This window comes from Metschnikowia bicuspidata, assembly GCF_001664035.1.
Source record: "Metschnikowia bicuspidata var. bicuspidata NRRL YB-4993 chromosome Unknown METBIscaffold_6, whole genome shotgun sequence".
NCBI classification, from domain to species: Eukaryota; Fungi; Ascomycota; class Pichiomycetes; order Serinales; family Metschnikowiaceae; genus Metschnikowia; species Metschnikowia bicuspidata.
Window position 1 is genome coordinate 146530 of NW_017387736.1, and position 12428 is coordinate 158957.

General features: G+C 47.4%; 7 protein-coding genes and 1 non-coding gene across 8 annotated transcripts in view; 3 read left to right on the plus strand and 5 right to left on the minus strand.

Moving 5' to 3' along the window:
• The window catches only part of METBIDRAFT_13241 (WH1-domain-containing protein), a gene marked incomplete at both ends in the record, with an annotated part of 4350 nt that extends 2516 nt beyond the window's left edge, over nt 1–1834 (minus strand). The window contains 2 exons of the mRNA XM_018854325.1: nt 88–1307; nt 1832–1834. Coding sequence (XP_018710007.1) covers nt 88–1307; nt 1832–1834 — 1223 coding nt within the window. The remainder of the gene's footprint in view (nt 1–87; nt 1308–1831) is intronic.
• A 1580-nt stretch (nt 1835–3414) lies between these two features.
• On the minus strand, nt 3415–4161 carry MRPL8 (mitochondrial 54S ribosomal protein bL17m; the record flags this gene model as incomplete). Its single annotated transcript, XM_018859076.1, has 1 exon — nt 3415–4161. The coding sequence occupies one exon, from the start codon at nt 4159–4161 to the stop codon at nt 3415–3417; it is 747 nt and encodes a 248-aa protein (XP_018710008.1).
• A 1850-nt stretch (nt 4162–6011) lies between these two features.
• On the plus strand, nt 6012–6085 carry METBIDRAFT_t204. Its single transcript has one exon. It is a non-coding gene; the product is annotated as a tRNA-Asn (tRNA).
• Nucleotides 6086–7223: 1138 nt separating this feature from the next.
• KSR1 (3-dehydrosphinganine reductase) lies at nt 7224–8168 on the plus strand (the record flags this gene model as incomplete). Its single annotated transcript, XM_018854801.1, has 1 exon — nt 7224–8168. A coding segment is annotated over one exon (945 nt), but the record flags the coding sequence as incomplete, so codon positions are not given.
• A 167-nt stretch (nt 8169–8335) lies between these two features.
• Nucleotides 8336–9230, minus strand: METBIDRAFT_214767 (uncharacterized protein). Its single transcript, XM_018855078.1, has one exon. It carries the CDS (start codon nt 8782–8784, stop codon nt 8416–8418), a length of 369 nt encoding a protein of 122 aa, XP_018710010.1. The 5' UTR covers nt 8785–9230; the 3' UTR covers nt 8336–8415.
• Nucleotides 9231–9675: 445 nt separating this feature from the next.
• On the minus strand, nt 9676–10611 carry METBIDRAFT_45813 (mitochondrial 54S ribosomal protein uL29m; the record flags this gene model as incomplete). The annotated part of the gene is made up of 1 exon (XM_018857962.1): nt 9676–10611. The coding sequence occupies one exon, from the start codon at nt 10609–10611 to the stop codon at nt 9676–9678; it is 936 nt and encodes a 311-aa protein (XP_018710011.1).
• Nucleotides 10612–10785: 174 nt separating this feature from the next.
• SMX4 (U4/U6-U5 snRNP complex subunit) lies at nt 10786–11357 on the plus strand. Its single transcript, XM_018855077.1, has one exon. The coding sequence runs from the start codon at nt 10952–10954 to the stop codon at nt 11213–11215; it is 264 nt and encodes an 87-aa protein (XP_018710012.1). The 5' UTR covers nt 10786–10951; the 3' UTR covers nt 11216–11357.
• METBIDRAFT_46356 (uncharacterized protein) lies at nt 11346–12287 on the minus strand (the record flags this gene model as incomplete). Its single annotated transcript, XM_018858029.1, has 1 exon — nt 11346–12287. One exon carries the CDS (start codon nt 12285–12287, stop codon nt 11346–11348), a length of 942 nt encoding a protein of 313 aa, XP_018710013.1.
• Between the last annotated feature and the right edge of the window lie 141 nt (nt 12288–12428).

The following is a 12428-nucleotide window of genomic DNA, read 5'->3' on the forward strand; positions in this document are numbered from 1 at the left end:
GGCGGGCGCGTGGGCGGCGCGGAGCCGAGGCGGCGCGGGACCGGCGGCTCGAGCCCCACGAGCGGGCCGCCCTGCTGCGCAATGTACTCCTTGATGAACAGCCTGTTCTCGGCGATCATGTCCTCGGAGATGCCCGCGGCCGCGAGCTCCGCGTACAACAGGCGCCACTCGGGCGGCGGCTGGCCGTCGTAGTACAAGACGCCGCGGGCGCGGCGCGTGCGCTGGCCCGTGGCCGCGTCCACGTACTCGCCGCGGTTGCCCGGGCGCGGTTGCGGCGGCGGCATGCGGTCCTTCAACGCGACCGCGTTCTTGTTGTTGGCCGTGGGCCGGGACGCGTGTTTGTGGCGCGCGGCCACGCGCTTGTGGAAGTGGGCCGCGTCGTGGGTGTCCTCGAACAAGAGCCCGGCCAAGCAGTCGTCCGTCTCGAAGGTGTGGAAGAACGTGCGGTCCTGGTGGTACTGGAAGTCCACGTAGAGCTCCTGGTCCCACACGACGCCGCGGGCGCCGGTGATGTCGACGAGCTTGAGGAAGAACGTGTGGCCCACGAGATCGTCCACGAGGGCCACGGCGCCCATGAGCCCGGTGGCGGTCCACTGCGTGTGGTCCGGGTACGCCACGTACAACTGCGCCACCGTGGCATCGATGATTTTGTTGGACGCCTTGGGCACGGCCCGCTTGATTTTCTCCTTGTCCTGCGTGGTGAGAATGCCCATGGTGGCTGGTGGGCTGCGTGGGGCAAGGTTGCGCGTGGGGAGAAGGGGGAGAAGGTGGGTTGATGGGGGGTAGAGGAGGAGTGAGGAGGGTTGGGGAGGACTGAGGGGGACTGAGGGGGACTGAGGGAGGTTGGGGCGGGTTTGGGCGCTTGGGGCCTGCCTGGCGGCCTGGCGCCGCGAAATGGCCCTGGGGACCGGCGCGCCATTGGGGCCGCGCTCCGGGCCCTGGCCCTGGCCCTGGCCCTGGCCAACGCCCATTCTGGTATCCCGAGAAGCCACGCTTTCCATGCCCTGGTGAGGCTGAGGAGCTGGCGGGCGTTTTGGGGTGGCTTGCTCGGGCCGGTGGCCGGGGCCGGCCTGTCTGGAACAGGCGTTTTGGGCAAGATCAATGCTGCTGGTTGGACTTGTCCTGGACCAGGGCCCAAGGCCGGTCACGTGGCGGGCTGAGGCAGAGCGCGGGCTGAGGCAGACTCGGGCCGTGGGGCCGCAGGGCCGCGACGTGGGCAAGGCTAATATTGAAGCCGGCTGGGTGGCGCCATCCACGCGAGTCGCTGCGTTTTCGAGGAAATGGGCCTCGGGGGATATATCACGCCGCTACGCAGGGGTAATATATTATCTTAGTAGATTTTATATTATAAATATAGACTTGTTTCCCTTAGTTATTTAAATAGTAGCAATAGTAATTATTTGGATCCGGGTTCTTTTGAAGTATTTATCATACACTTGTCTTGATGATCTGGTTAATAATCTCTTTTTACCTCATATAATTAGTCCCTCATGGATTGCATTAGATACTGTTTTAAATGTATCATCCTTTGTAATAGTTACCCCTTATTATGGGATTAAGTTACAATTTCAGCAGGTTTATTACATTTCATATCATATCCAATACTTTCTCAATAAAGACTTTTACTTTATCTGAGTTTTACTATATAAAACCAGTCAACTTTTTCTTCAGCTAAGTTTATGATTGTGCTTTTCGCCATATTCAAACTTAGGCCTCTTTCCTTCAAGAACTCGTTGATTTTCTCTCATCTATAGGTGCTATGATTATTACATCATCAGCATATATGTAGATTGTAATATCATATATTTTCTTAAGACCTGTCCTTACGTACCATCTAGTGTCATATTCGCTATTATTCTTATTTGTTGAAACTCATTAGCTCAGTGACTTCTTATCAAAATCCTGGTCATTATTTCTTATAGCTGTTCCTTGAAAATCTTTCTTCTTCTCACGGGAAACTCGTATTTCCTGGGCCCACCGGATGGGGCTGGGACTAGGGCCTGGCAAAGTAAGGCCTTGTTGGCGTGGTGCGCCTGCTGGGCCACCAGTCGCTGGACGTAAAACATGTAATTTCTGGCATTTCGCTGGAGCTGCCTACGGGCGGCCGTGGAATGATGGAAAACAAAACAAAAATCAAAATAAATCAAAATAAAATAAAACAAAACAAAATAAAACACGATTGGGAGGGGGGCTGTAGGTGGACTGGGGAAGGGTACGGGGTGCAATTGTTCGCAGGGCGAGATTTCCAATATAATCGCAGAGTCTTCGGTGGACCGCTGGTTGAGCGAACACGTTGAAAAGTCTGTGCAAAGGGTCCCACTCGACAGTCCCGATGGCAAAGCCTTAAAACCCGTCTCAATGGAATGGGCCGATCTGGAGAGAGGAAGATGAGCCGGCCAAGTTCCAGGAACGGTTTCAACTGTGCAGTCCTACTTGGACTGTCGGGTGCATCAGTTTTGTTCGCAACATTGGCTTTATTGAACAGCTGAAACTAAATTAACTTGAACAGTGCTCATAGTATCAGTCTTTTTCATCAAGCACATCGGCTTTATAAAACAGCTGAAACTAAGTTAACTTGAACAGTGCTCATAGTAACAGTCTTTTTTAGTAAGCACATTGGCTTTATGTAACAGCTGAAACTGATTCAGCTTGAACAGTGTTCATAGTAACAGTCTTTTCCTTTATGTAACAACTCAAATTAAATTAACTTGAACGGCTCATAGCAACAATCTTTTCCATCAAACACATTGGCTATATGTAACAACTCAAATTAAATTAACTTGAACGGCTCAAAGCAACAATCTTTTCCATCAAACACATTGGCTATATGTAACAACTCAAATTAAATTAACTTGAACGGCTCATAGCAACAATCTTTTCCATCAAACACATTGGCTATATGTAACAACTCAAACTAAATTAACTTAAACAGTGTTTATAGTATCAGTCATTTTTAGAAAGCACATTGGTTTTATTGAACAACTAGGATTAATTCAACTCGAGCGGTGTTCATATTAACAGTCTTTTCCATCAAACACGCTGGCTTTATTCCACACCTAAAGTCAACTCGAACGGTGTTCATAGTGACAGTCGTGTGTAGTAAGCACATTGCCTCTATTCAACAGCTGAGACTAATCCAACTCAAACAGTGTTCGTAGCATAATCAAACAAACTGGCCTAGCTCAACCCAAATCACTTCAGCTTGAACTGCTGCAATGGTGTTCTCCTCCGGTTCCAGGGCCTGGATCGCAAAGACCCATCTGAACCGCCCGAACTGGCTTCCGTTTCGCAAGGCCCCCGCTAATTAGACCAAACGCCTCACAGAAACTCTCCAGCCCAGGATCCCCACGGTTTCCGTGGCCCTGGTCTACGTCGTGTCACCTATGCTCGTATGATCACTATGTACATGTCTCGTTATGATTGCTCCAAAAAGGGAGACGGGGGAACCGCAACGCTGGAGCGCTGTCCTCTGGGCTTGACCGGGTGCCTCTTGGACCCCGAAAAGTCCACAGCCTGTTCTACGTATCTCAGCGATGGCTTGTTGTCCAACTCGGCCCGCACCGCTGCGTCCGTGACAGACTTCGTCTCGGGGTCATAGCTGAAAAACTTGACCTTGCACTCCTCCACAGCATCCCTGAACCGCGCCGTGCCGTTGTGTCTGCTGTGGGTCAAGCTCTGCACATTGTGGCTGGTGATCCCGTCAAGCTCCAAGCCCTGGAGCTCCAACCGCGCCACGATCTTGGCCGTGTACCAGAACTTGATCTCGAAGTCCGAGTCCACCAACTCCAACACGGACATGGGCGCGTTATCCGTGCCCAAGCGGTTCTCCAACTTGATGATTCTGGTGAATCCGTGGGTCCTCGTCGAAAACCGCCTGCTCAACTCGTCAAGCACTTTTGGCGCAAGCTCCGCCTTGTCGGGGGGCTGCAAGTACCCAAGGGCCTTGACCTGGCGGATTCTCAGAGCTAGCGGCTGTTCGGCGAGCTCTTTGTTTTGATACATGGCCCGAGCCAAAAACGACTCGATCTTGGCCTGCGCTCTCTTGGCCTTGGTTCTGCCCGTGACGATGTACTCATGGCGAATCAAGTTGGCACATAAGTTCTTGTTCATCAGCTTCACGTGGCGCACCACGTTGGCGTCGAATTTCTTTAATGCTGGCATTTCGGAGCTGCTGGAAACCGGGTTGGAGATAGCGCATGCGTGAAAAGACGATCAAAATTTCTTCTGGGTCGTGTGCGCGCCAAGTTGTGTGTGGTGCAATCGTACATCTCGTCTCTGGAGACCGGGTGTTTTCCCGCCGCTTGTATTTTCTGATGGCAGACCAAAGCCCGTCTGTCGATAATTCGGGGGTGCCGTCCCTCTGCTGTCTGTAAAATCTGCGTGATTATCTGGCCAGCTGACGGATCTGGTACTGTGGCGATAGCTTGGTCTCGGGAAAAAAGAAGTATTTCAAGCCATTTACGAAATTCATGAGACAATCTAGTGCAGGGCATACACGATTCGGTATTTCATTCGTGGTACCGAATCTTTGGCATGTATATATATAGCCACGATAGTGCGCTGCGCTATTGGTTGACAATTCCACAAGTCTGACTCGCCCGTGACCAAAGAGTTGCCAATTAAAATGATTTCCGGCTCGACGCATGGCCTCTTTGGTGAAATCTGGCCATGCATCTCAATCCAGACTTTTGGAATCGAGATACATGACATTCAAGGCTATTAATATTATACCTTAGTTTTAGAGTTCTTTTCTCCGTCCCAGAATTCGAAATGTATGTCCACAATTCGGTGAGAAGCACTAATCGACATTGAGTATCAACACTAATTATTGAGTGTTGATCTTTCAAGCCGGCGTTTCCGTTAACAAACCTCTGGCTGTGTCGTAGGCGCTGATTGCATCTAATCCGAGGGTCTCGGCTATCTCTAGGTCATGATTCGTCGCACGAGTCTTTCAAAATAGTTTCAACGCCATATACCAAACCATGTGAAGCAATTGATGTGCAGCTGCATTATGCTGCATGGGTCTTACTAAAGTGATTAACATGTTGAGTGAAAGCCTACCACTAACTTATATATATTTATATATATTTATATATATTACACCTCATCATCGGAACCCCACAACTATCACGATGTCGTAGTACCTGTAGGAAAGCATTTGCTCAAGTAATAAACATTGCATCAATTCCTATATATATCCTACCTTACTCGTTTTGCTGCATGTTACTTTTAGGTTTCTGGTGTTGCAAACCACTTTGTTTTGTTCTGCATCTGCTCGTGACTTTCTATTGTATGTTTTTCGCCACAATCTGTCGATGTTCTTCCAAGAAGAGAATACCTGGGAGAGCTTATTTCATTGGATGGACTCAGTATCGAGCCACTGCCTTCTTTTTTTCAAAAAAAGAAACTTGATATTCTAGCGTGTCACTGGACGGATGTAAACCCTCACCCTTAACGAAAACCTATAAAGAAAAAACCTATAATAGATCGCAACATTAGCTCAGTTGAGTAGATACGCGCACCAATTCACAAGATATCCCAAAACGGATGTGACAAAAAGACTCTGCCCATGACCAATGTCAACCACTTGAATAAAATTAACTAAATATCATCGGCCCATAGGATATATTTTCCTGAGGGCCTGTGACCATGGTTCATTTGACAAGGCGGCAAGACGTACATTTGTCTTTGCCTCCTGGTCTCTAAGCAAATAAACCCTGCGAGCGGCTTTAGCAAACCAATTAAGGCTTCTTAAATTGTCAAAGGAAGTATTTAAAGGAGCTAGGTTTTCTTAATTCAATTGAACAAAGGAACAAAAATATAAAGTATGGTATGAAAAGCCTTTCATAAGCTCTCGTTATCCATAATTTGGTAGCCTCTGTTTACTGCTTTTTGCTTTGTGTCAATCACGAGTTTCATCTTCCAAAAATTACTACATCACATAGTCTTAAAGACATTCTCATTTGCGTTTTGTGGAGTTAATTTCTCTCTGTTTTCTCCACAACAGATAAGACTTCGTGGCCAAGTTGGCTAAGGCGTAAGACTGTTAATCTTAAGATCGTGAGTTCGACCCTCACCGAGGTCGTATCTTTTTGCCTTGATTTACTTTTTGGTAAGGCTCTACCTGTTTGTCTTTTGCGGGCCCTTCTCTGGAAAAGCACTTTCCAAAGGGTTGTCGACCCTCAAGTAAATGTCTCCAGACAATGTGACCTGCTTAGCATTTAAACCTTTTCAGCCTGATACTACAGGAATTCGTACAATGGGCCTAAATCAGGTCCTCTCTTTCGTAAAGCACTTTGAGATATTTACAGAGCATGTAGTATCATAAGACAAAGGACAAACTTGTCGCTTCCATAGAAAGTCATATGCTTCGAGCTTGTGCAATGCTTCAAGTCGGTATCTTACGCGAGCTCACTTCTTCATGAAATGTGCACCATCTGACTATTTGTCAATTTCAGTATATTGTCTATTGTATTCGAACATCTACTTCTTTCCGCTCTTCTTGATCCCGCCGCCAACCATAGGGCCGCCCTTCTTGGCCTTGTCGGCCATAGCCTTCTTGGCAGCAGCATCAGCCTTTTGCTTGGCCTTGAAAGCCAAGTCATCCTCGTCGAAATCTTGAGTCTTCTTCTTTGTAGCCTTCAAGGGCTTGGCCTTTCCACCTTGACGTCCGGACATTTGTTAAGTTATACAGTGGTTGGTTCGGGCAGGTAAAGTTTTTTCGTGTCTATAGAGATGTGGCTTGGATGTGCAGGATTACATCTGCGAGGCCCAGTGAAGGTCATGGAACTCATTGTATTGGTGGGGAGAAGGGCCCGGTACTGGGATCTGCTGTTTCTTATTTAATGGTTCCACTAGGATAATTTTGTCATCAAAATACTGGATGTATGGTTTTTATAAAGATGCACGTTCGGTTTGCTTCTTTGTCTTGAAATATCTCTGGCGATCAAGGCCGACCAGTGCGCACAGTTCGATAAGCTGGGAAAGGTCCATATTTGCCCCATGTAAAAGGGTAAATTTTTGATTCGGAAATTCTTCTGTTCCAGCAAATCAAGATCCCAAGATGCATCTTTGATCAGCCCTGCTTTCTCTTTTTATTTTCATGGGCCTTTCTGGTGTTGTCTGAAGGAGAAAGCGTCGCGTCGCGCAGGGCCATGGAACGTGTAACCGCGAAAGGCCTCGCTGGTTCATTATCGATCAAACACACATAAAGCATCAGCGATATGTGGTTCTCCAAATCACATTTCAAGCCAGAAGGAAAAACAGCTTTGGTGGTTGGCGCGTCGCAGGGCGTGGGTGCCGATCTTGGCTTGAGGCTTTTTGAAAAAGGCTGTTCCGTAGTGTTGGTGGCCCGCACCGAGGCCAAACTTAAACAACAAGTTGCTCGGATCCTCGATGAAAACAAGAAAGCGCAAAAAGCGCTGCGTCCCAAAGCAAAAGAACCAACTGTTTCCTACCAAGTGTGTGATGTGGCCGATTACGAGGCCTGTGAGCATATGTGGCACGAGCTTTTGGTAGAAAAACACGTGGACCCAGACTTTATCTTCTGCTGTGCTGGGCTGTCAATCCCCAAGCTTTTTGGTGACTTGACAGGCAGAGAGTTGGCCTCAGGCATGAGCACAAATTACCTCACCGCCGTAAACACAATCCACGCGGGCCATAAGTCGATCTTGCAAATGAACGTGGATGCAGACCCTGCGGGCTTCAAGCCCAGACACGTTGTGTTGTTTTCCTCTACTGTTGCATCGTTTCCGTTCATTGGCTACGGCCAGTATGCGCCATGTAAAGCTGCACTCATGTCCCTATCGGTCATTTTGCGACAGGAGTTAGTCTCGTATAACTACAGGGTCTCGTGCGTCTTTCCGGGGAATTTCGAGAGCGAAGGCTATGCCGAGGAGCAGAAAACAAAGCCCGAGATCACCAGGAAAATTGAAGGGCCCAGTGTGGCCATTCCTTCTATGGAATGCTGCGATATTGTCTTGGATCGACTAGCTAAAGGCTACGATTCGATCTACACAGATTTTATTGGCTGGGTGCTTGCCTCGTCCGCCCTTGGTGTCATGCCGCGGTGCTGGGGGTTTTTGCAAATCTTGGTCTCGTTAATTTTCCTGGTAATTGCGCCTATTGCAAACATGTTCATTTACCTGGATATCAAGGCATCATTCAAGGGAGCCGGGCTGAAGAAGGCGACCCTGACTCAAACAGACGCATCTGATGCTTCGTCTGAAGCTATAGACAACTCCAAATCTAACTAGGCTCAATCAAAGGTACCTGGGATTTGAGCCACGGCTTTCCGCAGCATCAATGTTCGCTAACCCGAAACTGGGACATGCGCACTCGCTTCGTCTACCATTGGAATTCCCAGAAGGGCCGTTCATTTTCTTATTGTATTATGTTTTCTCTCTATACACCAATTCACTTCTCTACAGACCCATGCAACACCTTGTCTGCCATTTTGCCGATTCTCTTATCTGCCTCAAGCCCCAACTTGTGCCAGTTGATAGAGTATACATTGTTCACCATCTTGATGATTTCCTCGTTCCAGATATCCTTGCACGTCTCCCACATGGATGGCCTGTGAGTCAGGAATACTCGCTTGTTGATAGGCGCTGCGTTCTCGCGGAAATGGGTATCCGTAAGAATTCGGTTGTTGATGAATTCGTCACAGTGACGAATTTGCGCAGAGTTAATGGCCTCAGAACGTTTTATGGCCGCACTGGTGGACATTGTGATAAATCCGGTCAAGGCAACGCCTCCAAGAAAACCGTTGATTCTGTTTCCCATGCTGGTATTTTAGATTCTAGAGAATTATGCAAGTGCGTAGAATCATGTTCCAAGACCAGAGCTGGTGGGGAAGAGCGCACTGCGATTGGTGTGCACAGGTCTGACCAGACCTTCGAGCTGATGGCTACTGAATACCGCCAATATAATATGTTGATAAAATGAAAAATCAGATAAGGGAAGGTTCAAAAAATAATGATGGTTTGACTTCTTTTAGATCTTGTTTTTTGACAGGCCCTGCGGTAAGTTTCCTGTAATGCAACTACGGCACCTCTTGTCATACTGGAATCGCGTGCAGTGGTGATACTGATCTTCAAGGCTCACATCTGGTGATTCGCTATGAAGCAGAGGTGTGCCATTAGAAAAGCTGATCACATGACTCTTCGAGTCTGGGGCTGAATTTCGACTGCGGACAAAGGAACACTTGAATGTGCTTTTTCAAAACAAGCAAATGCCTACGTCACTAAAGATATCTAATGGTGTTTTCATTCGCTTGAGAGCTTATTTGGCCTTGAGATATGTGTTGCATGAAGCCCCACGAATTAAAAGTCATGTAAAAAAATCCGGTCAAAGAACATAAGGTTCTGCGTCTTTGTTTGTCTCTTCATCTGATCAAAAATACAGTCAAACATCTAAGTGGTGCTTCAGAATCTTCTTAGACAATCGATCCACATTGATATATTATTCTGGGGGCATTTATATTTGTTTAATTGCATATTGCTCCATGCTTCTTTGTTGTGTACATGCTAACTCAACCATCGATGAATTGGGCGTCTCTCTCCAAAATTATATTTATTTACATGAAAACACCTTCTCGATGAAACCAACATGAGTCCGCCTGCTCATTCAAGCGTCATTTCATTCTCGCATACCGTCAATATAGCCTCCGCAAGATTACTGCTTCTCAGCAGCCTCCGCAGTCTCCGCAGCCTCCGCAGCCTCCGCAGCCTCCGCTTCTGCGGCATTTCTAAGGGATTCTATGGCGTTCCTTAAGAATGGGAAAACGTCGATCTTGTCAAGGGCAACGCTGTTTCCAGAGGCACGCAACTCGTTGACTTCCTCCACGGCCTCACTGGCATCTCGTATCAAGAATGGCAACTCTTCCATGATGCCAATCAAAGGCAAGTCGAGCGCATCTGGCGAGGTTTTCAAGTAGTGTTGGAGCTTCAAGTCGGCCACGTATGACACACCCTCTACAAACTTTGCGTTGATGTCCTCGGCAAGATTTTGATCAAGGACGTTTGGCTCAATGCCAAACAAAGCATACTGCAAGCGCACGAGCTTGTCGTTGTGGCCGGCAATTTGAGACTCGTCGGCATTCAAGTACTTCTCCTTGAAATCTTGTAGGTACTGCCTTTGCTCGTCGACGAGAAGCTCTGCTCTTTCGTGAGCCACCTGTCTTTCCAAAAGCGTCTGTTTGATTCTCTTTTGCGTCAACACCAATTTTTCGTCCACAGTGTCCTGTGCTTGAGCAGTGTTCAATCCCATACTCTCGCCCAAACGGACCTCTCTAGCAAGAATGTTTCTTTCTTTGAGAGTCTTGTACCAGATCGTGTGCAAGTCGTCAAATGACTTTCTGCGCAACTCCGACATAGTCCAGGCACGTGATTCTTGAGGAATCTCGCCGGACTCACGGTAAGCGGCTTTCTTCCCGTCCACTTCAGGGAAAAATTGCCATAATGGATGATCTGGAGAAACATCGAAGTTCTTGTGTGTGGGCGTGATAGGTTCTCTCAATTTGATGTTCTTGACGTCACCAAACTTAAGCGGCTTTGTTCTCGCAAGTAGCGTGTTGACTGACGCAAATGTTCTGCGGAATTCCCTGGACATGGTGGCCATTTTTGTGGTTCAACCTGGATATGGGATTCTTGATTGTAGGAAAATTTTCGGGTATCATAGCTCTCTCGAGCGCGGTCACGTGCACATCCAATGGAGCAGAGGGGCGTCGATGAATCATCACTACACCTTGCAAAGCATAAACAGTACAGAAGCAAAATGCTCGTATACACTTTCTTCGGTCGAAGTGACTAGTAATATGCATAAGAACAAATTGAAGGGAAGAACTAGCTGTTGGTGACAAATATGAAGAATATGTTCCTGCATTTAGTGCGGCCTCTCCAGCATGTCTCGGACAATCTGAGCCAATTTACCAGAAACATACAAACCCCAGATGTCCACCACACAAACCACTGCTAAGCAGGAGGAGCCGCTCGACCTAATCCGCTACCAGCTCGACGAGGTTGTACTCGTCAAGTTAAGAGGCGCCCGCGAAATGAAGGGCAAGTTACAAGGATATGACTCGCATTGCAACTTGGTCTTGAGCGACGCCGAAGAGTACATTTACGGTGAGGCTGTCGAGGACGTTGTGGTGAAGAAATCCGAGATGATCTTTGTCAGAGGTGACTCTGTCATCTTGATCAGTCCTGTCGAGTAGCAGGGTGCTGTGTTTAATGGGTCATGCGTGTATCATAAAAAGAATAAATTTGTCAGTCACATGAATTCGTGGTTCTTAAAAAAGAGATAGAACATAGGGAAACTCCCGAATTGTAGGGGTATCTGTAATTTTATCCGTCAATATCCATATCCTCCTGGAGCAACGCTTGGATCATCTCGATTTTTTGGGCGTTGCTGATCCATCTCTCTTTAGCCTCGGTGCCCCGAGCCACCAAGCCTTGAATTTCCTTGGCCAAAAGCTCGTTGGCATTTTCATAATCACTTATCACGCTTCGTGAGTTGCCCAAGTCTGCAGAAGTTGATTTTGTAACATCGAAGTGGTAGGTTGAATCATTGATCCGTGTATACGCTCTTCCGCTTTGTAGAAGCTCATTGAGATAAGTAGACAACTCGATCGAAGGCCCTTTTTCGGTGGATAATTCTTTAGTGTCAGCATCCTCATTGCTTATTTCATCGACAGTCTTCAAAGCTGCCAACTTTGACTCCACATCCACAAACTGTGCTTCTAGCTCGGACTTGCTGAAAACAGCCGAGGTATAGTCTAGGAAAACACTCTTATCATCCGCCTTACTTCCCTTACTTGTGAAGAGTCTCCTCTCGCTTTTTTCGAGCCTACTGCCGCTGCTCCCCAGGCCAATTCCGGCTTCGAAATTCGATGCTAATAAGCGCATTTTTTCCACCACGGGTTTGAGTTCTCCGCGTAACTGACTCGTCTTTTCGTCATAATGTTTCTTTTTTTGCAGAAGGTCATCAAATCGCTCGTTTAACTCCACGGATATTTGACCGCCCAATGTGCTCTCGTTTTCCAAATTACTGGTGATGTTGTCTATGTAGGCTTTATAAACTAGCGACGTTTTGGCATTTTCAAATTTTAGTTTTTCAAGCTGGAGTAATGTTTCTGGAGACACTGCACCCGATTCTTTTATCTCTTTTATGACCAACTGTGTGGTTTCTAACACTTCCTGTCGGAGCTTCAAGTACTGCCTTGCAGTATTGTCATTTGTCTTTAAGTAACTCGCAATGGCGAGATCAATGACTTCTTGCTGACTCATTACACTCCGTTTTGCAACTGCTATTCTTTGAAACGAGTTTTTGCCCTGTGCTAGAAATGCCTAAGTTGTTGTGAGGCCATAAGTTGGATTATGCGCTGTTGCGTGGTGCAGTTCTATCAAGAGCCACCCTCGCACCAGTGC